This window comes from Gastrolobium bilobum, unplaced genomic scaffold (genome assembly GCF_033153095.1).
Source record: "Gastrolobium bilobum isolate Gb01-03AN ecotype WA unplaced genomic scaffold, APGP_CSIRO_Gbil_v1 utg3900, whole genome shotgun sequence".
Lineage (NCBI taxonomy): Eukaryota > Viridiplantae > Streptophyta > Magnoliopsida > Fabales > Fabaceae > Gastrolobium > Gastrolobium bilobum.
The window spans coordinates 244,595-256,563 of record NW_026897100.1 but is presented as its reverse complement, the minus strand read 5'-3'; the positions used below and the strand labels follow the sequence as shown (position 1 = coordinate 256,563).

The 11,969-nt window shown below is 34.3% G+C and overlaps 1 protein-coding gene across 1 annotated transcript; it reads left to right on the top strand.

Annotated features, from left to right (window-relative positions):
• The first annotated feature begins 9,878 nt into the window (after positions 1-9,878).
• Positions 9,879-11,768, top strand: LOC133304162 (bidirectional sugar transporter SWEET3-like). The gene is made up of 6 exons (XM_061504146.1): positions 9,879-10,099; positions 10,189-10,225; positions 10,335-10,557; positions 10,868-11,029; positions 11,198-11,317; positions 11,407-11,768. Exons 1-6 carry the CDS (start codon positions 10,063-10,065, stop codon positions 11,590-11,592), a joined length of 765 nt encoding a protein of 254 aa, XP_061360130.1. The 5' UTR covers positions 9,879-10,062; the 3' UTR covers positions 11,593-11,768.
• The last annotated feature ends 201 nt before the right edge of the window (positions 11,769-11,969 follow it).

The following is an 11,969-nucleotide window of genomic DNA, read 5'->3' as shown; positions in this document are numbered from 1 at the left end:
ATCCTTTTTCAAAACATTGTCTGTATGTAAATTACAATAAAGCTAAATACACTGAATAACCTCATAATATAAATAGCTGAGTATCTAAATCTCGGAACTACAACATGTAGTCCGAACCATAATCCTGGTACATTATACAACTCAAATCTAAATCAACATAGTCAATCAATGTGGCATGGACAATCCTCATGTTCACCAAATAAAGCAACAAAGCCCAACAGAGTCTCAACAACAAAAACATAATAATAAAAATAGAACATGTCAGCATCCAAGCACAACAGTATAAACAACATATATCTCAACTCATCTCCGGCCTCTTGCCGCCCGAGGTATCAACCCCCGAGTTACCTGAACCTGAAAATGTGCCCCAAACGTGGGGTGAGATCTCTATACAGAAATCTCAGTAAGACAAGGGGTCCTCAAGGATCTCTCCACCCCAAGCTCACTTACATGTGCAATATAAGTTCTAAAAGCAGTAAAACAATATAAGTTCCAAAATCAGTGCAATGCAACAGATAATCATGTCATGTGTCAAAATATCCTACTGGCCAGAGAAAAGCCAGAATTACATACGTCTATAACCTACAATCAGTGCAAGACACCGCTTGCACCCACCCACAGAATCACCATATCGTATGACGTCACATACTCAGGTTTATCGTCTAGGTAAAACAACACATGCATATTATAAGGCACTTACACATAGCAGCTCAACAACATTTCAAATATTCAAACATGAAAACACATCATGCATATAGATCATCCCCCCATGGGGTATGGTGGAACCAACAATGGCTAACCGAGGACACGAAAGCTTACCTCTTAAGCAATCAATCCAAGCCAAGTCCACACTAGCTCTATGTCACCAAACAGCATAATCATAGTATGTTTATACAATTAATAATCATTAATATTCATTGTCCAAGGTTCCATTAAGTGATTAAGGCTTTCCAACTTGTTTTAGGTGATTTCGTGCAAATTCTGCAAGAGGTATTTGAATACTCCCCGATGAGTATTCGAATACTCCATGTCTCCAGAAAGTATCCGAATACTTTCACTAAGTTATTCGAATACCACATGGTATCCGAAACTTTTCTCATGGTATTCGAATACTACACAGTATCCAAATACAATTCCTACAGTATCCGAATACTACCCAGTATCTGAATACTTCTTCTAAGGTATCCAAATACTTTTCTTCCCAGAAAAGTATCTCAATACTCCTTCAATGAGTATTCGATTACCCCTTGATAAGTATTCGAATACTACACGAAAAGCATTCGAATACTTATCAGACAAAATGCAGAAATTCGTGCATTCTCTGCATAAGTCCCATTTTAATGATTCTTCTACGACTTGGAGTCCTATAACTCCCCAAACAGTTGTTCATTTATGTATTTTAAGCAGGGTTCATCAACCTTTAACTTGAATGATCAAAGTTTAACCCTTTAATGACTCACACAAGCTCAAATCATGAAAATACAAAAGAGGTGATCATGGTTTACCTCCAAGGCTCAAAACTCAGAAAATCACAGTAATATGGAGCCCTCTATATAGTACTAAGGTTCAACCACTCCAAAGCTACGAAAATGTACTTCAAGCTTGGACCTTTCTCCCTCAAAATAGTTTCTTGAAGCACCAAGTGCTAAGAAAATGACTCCCTCGCAACCAACTAAGGAACTCAGCCCTCAACTCACACTAAGACATCAGCTACCACTCAGAAATGGAAAACATTTCACCCTCCAATGGCTTAAGCACACTCACACAAGGAGTCTTTGTGAAGAAATCAAGAAGAATGGAGGTCTCAAGAGGCTTCAATGGAGAGGGAAGGTGGAGACAAGGTGGAGGAAGGTGGGAGCAGCTCAAGAAATCAGAAACTCACGTAGAGGCTTAAGGTTTCTGACCTAGGGCTTTGTGCCCCTTGCTATAATATACGCATTAAGTTAATTTCATTGTATTAGCACTAATAGCTACGCTTATCATTTTAATCCCAAACTTTGGATTTTGAACCTAGCCATTTTTCTAGGATTTGTCATATTTTTATTTTATTTTTGACAGCACTTTGTCGATACGCACTTTTACGTAGCCGCTATCAGTTCTGACGCCAGTTCTCATTATTTTAACTCCAAACTTGTTATACCAGTTTTATATATTATTCTAGTAGTATATACATACTTTTTCATAATTTTCCGGGATACTTCATCGGAACACATCTATACCGTGAGCAGAACAAGTATCTGCACTTTTCGTCAGAAAAACGACTTTCAACATTATTAATCATTTACCATAATTATTTAAGCATTCTCATAATTGTTAGGGTCAGTTATGGATTTATCTCATAATTAATTAATTAAATTCCTAATTTAACGGTACGGGTACTTACACAAACTTTACAAAGTAAATACATACAAAAGATATATTATTTGCACAATAATCATCATATAAACTTTAGACTTTTCAAAAAATCATAAATTGATCCAATCCAAATCGAATAAAATTGGATTGGATTGGATCAGATTTGAAAAAAAAATCCAAACCGAATAGATGATTACATGATCAAACCGAAGAGATTTGATCAGATGATTTTTGCTTCCAAAACTGATCTAATCCAGATTAGGAACACCCTTAGTCCAGATCAATCACCAAACCATATTAAATATGTTTTCTCTCATTATTTTATTATTGTATATCTTATGTTTTGATATTTTTTTCTCTGGTTCTATTAATCCCAAGATCCTAAAAATTAAAGAGAGCACCTAGTTTTTCTCAATATCCGTATTAAATAATGGGATTTGATTTTCTCATTTTGCATGAGAATTCAATTCTCATGTTGTGACTCAACTAGTGGTGGACCCCATATTTATTAAAAAAAAGAAAAGAAAAGCTTTGCACGCAAATCGAAAGGTCACTAACATGAGAGTTGAATTCTCATGCAAATGAGAAAAAGTTTTCCCTTAAATATTGTATGTCACTATTTTGCAAAACTATTTTTTTAACTCTGATATCTAACAAATCCCACATTCTAACATAGTTATAGTTATGCAGTAAGATGATCTCACTAGATAATTTTCCATTCTTTATTATTATTATATAAAATTTCAGAATTAAAATAATATTTAAAACTATTTTTTTTGACCTTTTCACTTTTTCTTTTCTTTTTCTTCTATTCTCGCCCATAATAATAGCTAATGATGACCCATCATAAACAGGTAAGCAACGATGCACCGACACCGACACGGGACATGGGACACGACACGACACGCCGACACATTAATTCTAAAAAATGTCATATTTCGACACGCTGGGACACGTTTTGATATTAAACAAAAATTTTAATATACATAATATAATTTATATTTAATACATATAACAGTCCATAATAAGTCATATAACCAATCAAATATTCAAATTTCATAACATAAATATAAACAAAAATAATTTTTCGTACTTTGTTAATCTTTCATGTCAAATTTCTTAACAAAAAAAATTATTTATAAATTATTATTTTTATATTTAATTAATAAAATAAAATTAAGACTAAAAAAACGTGTCATAGCGTTAACCGCGTGTCGAAAAAATATGTAGGAGTATTGACCGCATGTCGAACGCGTGTCAGAACGTGTCGGAGCGTGTCCGTGTCAGACACGTGTCCGACACGTTCTTTTTTTCAAAAAGTAGTGTGTCGGTGCATAGCAGCAGGTATGAACTCTAAATTAAGGTGTTTAAAAAAAACTCTAAATTAAAAAAAGTGCACGCTATGGCCACCGAATGAGCAGCACCAGCAAGCTAGCAAAATATTTTTGATACTACGGATATATCGAATATTTGGTATATTTTTTTATCAAATATGAAAAAAAAAGTAACACAATTATATTAGAGGTTTGAGGCTCTCATGCAACAGCAATACTTTCTCTTCTCCCGCAGATAGTAAATCATGGTTGGGCCCACCATGTGTAAGAACCCGCATCGTTAATTAAGGAATTTAATTAATTAATTATGAGAAAATAGGAAATGATGCCATAATTAACCCTAATAATTATTATAAGGCTTATATAAATATAGTAAGTGGTTAATTATGCTGAAAGTCGCTTTTCGGAAGAAAAGTGCAGATACCGGTTCTGCTAGTCAGTATAAATGCGTACCGAAAAAGTATCCCGGAAAATTAATATAAGTGCATGATAATGACTAGAATAATATATAGGACTTGTAAAACGAGTTTCAAGTTAAAATAATGAGAACTGGTGCCAGAACTGATACTGGCAATGGAAAAGCGCATACCGAAAAGGTGCTCGGAAAAATATAATAAAAATATGATAATTCTTGGAAAAATGTGTAGTTTCAGATTCCAAAGTTTGGGATTAAAATGCTAAACGTAGCTATTTTTGCTAATACTGTGTGTTAAGTGGGTATGTGGCTATATATACCTTTATTTATGGGCACAAAGCCCTAGACCCTTATTTTCCTACCTGACTTAGGCGGCTGGTGAGTCCCTTGATACTGTTCCATTGCCACTCTCCCCTTGTTCTTGGCAAAATTCCATCAAGAGGCAACTTTTCTTGGTTGTTCTTCCACCTCAACCTTGTAAACACTTGTAGTGAACCTTGTGAGGGTGTGAGACCACTCATCTCTGAGTAGTGGCTGCTGAGTTTGAGAGGTGCAAGGTGTCATTTTCGGATTTGTGGGAGAGAAGCCTTGTTTTGTCATTCTCGTGCTCCAAGTTGTGTACTTTGTGAAGAAAGACACAAGCTTGAGGTGTCAATTCGTGTACCTTTGTGTGCAGTACTGTGGGGTTGTGTTGGGAGCTCCAAGGAGGATTCTTTTCTGAGTTTAAACCTATTGGAGGTATTCATGATCATCCTTTGTTCATTTTGAGGGTTTAAGCTTGTTTAATCATTTAAAAAGAGAAACTTTAATCATTTGAGTAAAAGAAGGTGTTTCTGGGGTCCTAGCTTGTTGGTGGTTATCTGTTTAGGGAGTCATTGGACTCCCAATCGCTTTTGGACCTTTAAATTTGGATTTATGCAGAGGTTGGCTCGAATTTCTGCATTCTGTTGAAGAAGTATTCGAATACTTTTCGTGAGTATTCGAATACTTGTTCATCAGGTAGTCGAATACTCATTGCTGAGTATTGGGATACTTTTCTGGGAAGAAAAGTATTCGAATACCTTTGAAGAAGTATTCGAATACTGGAAAGTATTCGAATACAGTGAGGTTTGGTATTCAGATACTGGGGTTAAAAGTATTCGGATACTTTGTAGTATGCGAATACTTAAGTGAAAGTAATCGAATACTTTCTGGAGAGCTGGAATATTCGAATACTACTCGTGGAGTATTCGAATACTTTCTGCAGAAACAACATGTAATGAGTAAGAAAAACCTAATCACTTAGTGTAATATGTGCTATGATTATTGATGATTAATTATGGTATGGGCAGATTGTGATTGTGTTGTTTGTGGGCCTTGAGCTTGTGTGGACTCTTGGCATTGGATAGTTAGCTTGCGAGGTAAGCTTTCGTGTCCTCGGTTTAGCCATGTTGTGGTTCCACCATGTCCCATGGGGGTATGGTTATATGCATGTTGTGTTACATGCTTTTGATGTTTTAGAAATATTGTTGTGCTATTATATGCAATGTGCCTTGTTGATATGCATGGAGGTGTTCCACCTATACGGTAAGCCTGAGTATGTAGAACATACAATATGGTGAGGTTGTGGGTGAGGTGCAAGCAGTGTTCCTTGTACTACATGTAGGCATAGACGTATTCCTACATTTCTATGGCCAGTAGAATAGTGATTACACACATGTCATAGATATCTGTTGCACTACATAGTTTTGAGAACTTATATTGATAAATGTTTTTAGAACTTATATTGCACATGAAGTGAGCTTGGGGTGGAAGATCCTTGAGGACCCCTTGTCTTACTGAGATTTCTTGTCTAGAGATCTCACCCCACGTTTGCGGAATGCTTATTTCAGGGTCAGGTAATGTTGAGACCTCAGGCGGTAGGAGGCCGGAGCTGAGTTAGATATTGATGATATTGCTGACTTGTTGGATGCTGGATATGCATGCTGTTTTTATAAGTTTCGTTCTATGTTTATGATTATCTTGTTGAGACGTTGTTGATTTGGTGAGTATGGGGATTGTCCATGGCACGTAGACTTGTTATGTCTTGCTTTTATTAGAGTTTTATTAATGTATCAGGATATTGTCCGGATTACGTGATGTAATGTCGTGACTTAGATACTCACTTTATATATTATATTGAGATATTTCAGTAGATGTCTTATTGCAATTTACATTCAGGCGATATTTTATGAAAGTGATTAAATAATCAACTTGACTAAGTTTAATGACGTCATAATTGAAAAGAAAACGAATATTCCGCATTTTTAATTAAGCGTAGCTTAATGCGATGTAATGATAACACTACCGGATATATATGGGATGTTACACCATGCATTTTGAAAAACAAAATAAAAAATTAAACAAATTTTTTTTTCTATGTCTATGACATAAGAACACACTTCTCCTATGAAAGGAGAAGTGTTTTTCCCATTATATTATTCTTAATTTTATGATTATTTTCTGTCGTATCCTCTTTTTTTTCCTTTTAGAAAAAGGAATACATACTTCTTGGAGCATTGAAAATGTACTCGTAACGTAGAGTAAGTACCAGCTAAAAAGGTATACAAATCCATCACTGTGCATATTATTAAGTTGCGAGGATAATTTGCTCTGAAATCTGACCAAAACTCTGAAGTAGAAGAAATATAAAATGAAGATGATTGATGCCATGTGTATTTTTGGATAATAACAATAACAATGATAATAATAATAATTACAATAATACATTTTTGTGGATACCCTATTGCCATTTGCGCGCATAGCCGTAGCTAGCGCACTTGTATGTGCACCTGGTTGGACATGGCGATGCATGTCACTGTGTATCTATGTACTACTTCTTGTTTTCATATGCTTTCTAATGCAGAAGCATATCCATCTCCTAATTATTTGTTAGTTAAGCTAGTGGTTTCTGATTCATCTTAATAAAATTATAAAATAATTTTATGAAGTTTATATATGTAAAGTCAACTTTATCATTGGCCCTAGATAAGATTTTGATTTTTTATTTTATTTTGATTTGTTAATATAGAAATGACTAGAAGTTGGAAACAGGGATTGGAGGGAACTTCATCGGTAACTTTAGAAATACTGGAAATAAAAGAAAAAAAGAAAACAACATTGCAAAAGGAAGAAAGGACGAAGATATTTTGTAATCAAAATAGAAAAAAGGACGAAGATATTTCGCCCTTCCCCTCCAATACGCAGTCCTTTTATTTATTCCCTTTGGCAACTAGAGTTTCATCTTTTTATCATGTTTTGATCCCTTTCTCTTGTTACCCTAAGGTTTATTTTGGTGAATCTTGAGGATAAAATGAGAAGAAAAAATAGCCATAAATATCAAAAGGTAAATGCTTTTACAAACATATGTTAAGATTGGAATAGGCTCGACACCTAGGTTTCCTGCTTGATCGTGACCAATCGATTTATCATACAAGCTTTTATGATCTGTCTTCCAAAATTAAATGCATATAAAAGTTATTCGGTGAATAAATACCTGATTTTCTATTTTCGTTTCAGATCCATGTGTCACTTAGTTAAGCGTGTGAGTATAACCGTCAGCTGGATTTTGTGCTTGACATATAAAACAAACAGTACGCGTTATAATATTTCTTTTTATTTGGGTTAAGAACATGAACATATTCTATGTTCTTAATAGATATCACTTTGTATGGGAAAAAACACACTGTGTGCGTCCTGCTGATCCATCCATAGAGCTCACCGAATATGCATAACCGATGCTTGAGAGTAAAATACCCAATGAATGGCGTAGATCAAAAAGTGAATAATGTAACAATTGATCAATTTTGGATTTAAATTTTACATTTTTAGTATTTTTTGTTATCATCTAATAAAATATTAACACATCATTAACAAATGATAATTATTATAAAATATATCATTTTATTTATGTGAAAAAAGTTTTTTTATTTTAAAAGATATAATTTCATGTCATTTTAAGTAAAATAATATGTACTGAAATACTGTCATTTTATTTAAAATAATATAAAATTGTGTCGGATACGGTGATTCAAGTCAATAAGACAAAAAAGAGAAAATGTTGGTGTAATTTGACACTACAATTGGAGGGGAATTTTGTACGAACAGCGGCGCCAGCTATAGCATAACCATAGACTATCTAAGTCATAAAATAATATTCTTCTTGCCTATTTGAACAGCATCAACAATGCAGAACCAAACATTCAAGTAGAATCAGAAACCCATTGCTGATATTGAATTTCCAGTCTGTTCAAGAAATTAGCAAAATAAGTTCAAAGAGTATATTGACAAGACTTAACAAAAAAGATATTCAAGATTATATACTTGGTAAATTTTTCTGGCTAGTTTACATTCGGGGGAGGGGCCCCACCTGCTTAATTTGTGGTTATTATAATTTTTTCTTTCTTAATCACGAGGGATCACCATCATCAACAAAGATAGGCCAACTTTTTTTTAGCAGTGAAATGGAATGTATTCAGCAGATGGTTCGTTAACTGCACATCATTAAGTCCCTTTCATTCCGCATACTATATAAATTGTTCTTTGAAGTTTGAACCTTCAAATAATTCTTGGCGATGGGGTGAATGAGAACAATAAAATTCTATATTCTGTGCCCGGAGGATGACTTATTTTGTCCTTTTAATGTATAATCTGATTAACAGTGTTATATTTATAAATTTTTTATTTACAAACTCTTATAAATTATACCGTGTTTATACTGTGCATTTCGAGAAATATGAATACTAAGTATGTATTTTGGCAAAATGATTTCTGTCGCCGCTGTACCTACCGCTAGTCAGGATCCGCGTGCGGATCCTAGGATACGGCACTGGATCTTTGTTTTTTGTTTTTTTTTTTAAAAACACCGTGGGACCCATTTTTCTGTGTCAGCTATAGCGAGTGTTATCTACGCCAGCTGCAGAAATGATAAGCCCATGTATTTTTTGGATTAAATATTTGTATTTTTTAGAGTATATAGTGTTTGGAAAGTACAAATATTTAAGTGTGCATTTCCCGGATTAAGTGTTTATATTCTCCGAAATATATAACGTAGTTTGCAAAAGAAAAGTTTGTAAATACAACTTAAATCTTGATACACATACTTGTTTGCCGTAGAAGACAAACAAATTGTAATAATAATGAATATAATATAATGGATTTCACCATACCCTATATACAAGCAAGAATGAAAAACTTTGCTCAAACAAGCATCGAAATTTATTTTTGCTTTCTTCATACTTCAGGGGGAGACCAAAATAATGTTTTCTTTCTAAAAATAGTAAAGCATGAGACAACAGTTACAATGAACTTAATCTGCGGTTTGCCAATTAAATTCACATATCTCTAGAAAATGGAAGCCACATCATCAAGAGCAGAGCACTTCATTTAGTTATGTTATTTAAGGCATTATTGGAATCTATAATGCTTTACCAACATAAAAGCAGAAGGCACTTAAAAAACAAAGAAGGAACATAGCCAACATATTCTAGATAACATGAAATTTTAAGTGACACGTAGGAAATATGTCAAAGACAAATCTAGTGCCATCTATGATCTACCGCTTACATCAGAGGTAGTAGCAAATGTGTTCTGCATGTACCGTAAAATTAGCTTTTAGAGCTTGAAAATAAAAGGGAATTTTGAGTCGACAGTAGTATTAAGCAAGTTGAGAGAAAAGCTTGTTAATTTGAACAAAGTTTTGCGTCCACAAGTTTATTAGAGGCAGGAAGTTGAAGCACTTCCTCTCTCTTTCTCTTTCTCTCTTTTCTTAGTTTTCTATATTATATTTTCATATTCTTTTTTTTACCTAAATATTTTAAGCTTGCCACTAGGCATTCAACCGAACTCTCAAGGTACTATAAGTAGAGCATCCTCAAGGGTCTTCTAAGTGGTACACAAACTTCATTTCATCTCATCTCATTACATAGAAAAGAACTAAACATGGCAGAGAGCCTTCGTTTGGCCGTTGCTGTTATTGGTATTTCTTTGTTCATTCCTTAGTTTCTTAGCATTTTTTATTACTATGAGTCTTCAACAAAAAATGACCCATTTGGGTGTTTCTTGCAGGGAATGTTGCCTCAGTTTCCCTTTATGCCGCACCAACGTATGTTATATAACCCACTGTTGTGTGTTCAAATACTCCACATCTATTTTCATCTTCTCCTTTTTATAGAATATAAAGCATTGACCTTTTCCATCATTTACTTGTGCAGGGTTACCTTCAAAAGGGTAATAAGGAAGAAAAGCACAGAGGAGTTTTCATGCATTCCTTACATAATAGCATTGTTGAACTGTCTCCTTTTCACTTGGTATGGATTACCTGTTGTGAGCAACAATTGGGAAAACTTCCCTCTGGTCACGGTTAATGCAGTTGGAATTGTTTTTGAGCTATCCTATGTTCTCATTTATTTCTGGTATGCTTCAGCCAAAGGAAAGGCAAGTTGTAGTATGGTCCACCACCGTCTTTTAAGCCTAACTTCTTCTCTTCATGCTTAAAAAATCTGACCAAAATTTCACACCTTGTTTTGTATCAAAATCAATGGATCAAAACCCAAGCAAAAACAATCATATGCATACAAGTTTTCATTATTAAAAAAAGAAAAAGAAAAGGGAATGGTCAATATTATTTTTATTATTCTAAAAATATTTGTCTTCACTCCACAAAGACTATTTGCATCAGCATGCATGCTTGCAGAAATACATAGATGGAAAAGTACTTAGTTTCTGAAACTCATAAGTTTTACAGGTGAATGTAGCCATGACAGCAATACCAGTTCTTATAGCGTTCTGCGCCATTGCTGTTGCATCAGCTTTTGCCTTCCCAGATCATAGGCACCGAAAGCTACTCGTTGGTAGCATAGGCTTGGGGGTTTCAATAACAATGTATGCATCCCCTTTGGTTGTAATGGTGAGTCATCTTTGTCTTCAAATATAAATTTTGGTTATAAGATTGCTGTTAACTTAAAAGGAAACAGAGAGACAGGGGAACAAAGTAGTTCAATTATACAATCTAATAATCCACATTAGTATTATAAGGAGAAATGCCTTTGACAAGTTTCTCCATTGATTATTGCAGAAGAAAGTGATACAAACAAAGAGTGTGGAATTCATGCCACTACCCTTATCTGTGTGCTCATTCTTAGCAAGTATACTGTGGATGCTTTATGGACTCCTCATTCGGGATATATTCGTTGCGGTTTGTATCATAGTAATTAATTATAAAATTTTCACAAATCTTAGGAAAATCTTGTAAATACTAAGGTTGTATTGCTCCACATGTGACAGGGACCAAGTGTGATTGGAACTCCCTTAGGCATTCTTCAACTCTTTCTCCACTGCAAATACTATAAAAGGAGAGTTATGGAAGAACCGAACATGGTGGACAAGCAGAAGGGGAACCTAGAGAAGGTGGACTTGGAAATGGGGGACATGGAGAAGAACGTGACAAATCCTAGTAATAATAACTCTTGATCCATGACTAGGTTGAAGATTTCAGTTAGTTCTTGTCAGATTCTGGTTTTTTATGTATGTTTGTTTCCTTAACAAAGAAAAGTTATCTACCTAGTCATTAGAGCTAGTGTGTTAACGGATGTATTCATCACACAATTTTAAGTCATAATTTCTAGTGCATGTCCCATTACACGTTTTTTTTTTTTTTTTGGAAACTGATTTTTGCCACTTAGTTATGTACTTATGTTTATGGATCACAGATACTTAAAAAAAAAAAGAGTAATATCTAAGTGAACATAAAAAAATTTAATAAAGCGCTTCAAATTTAACGACTGGGGAGTATTAATAACTATTTGGAAAGATTAAATGGTATTCAACAGATGAGAATATCTGTTGTA

Coding starts and splice junctions, on each gene's coding strand:
- LOC133304162 (XM_061504146.1), top strand. CDS start 10,063: ATGGCAGAGAGCCTTCGTTTGGCCGTTGCTGTTATTG. Junction 10,226..10,334: donor TCCCTTTATGCCGCACCAAC/GTATGTTATATA, acceptor TTACTTGTGCAG/GGTTACCTTCAAAAGGGTAA. Junction 11,318..11,406: donor TTCGGGATATATTCGTTGCG/GTTTGTATCATA, acceptor CACATGTGACAG/GGACCAAGTGTGATTGGAAC.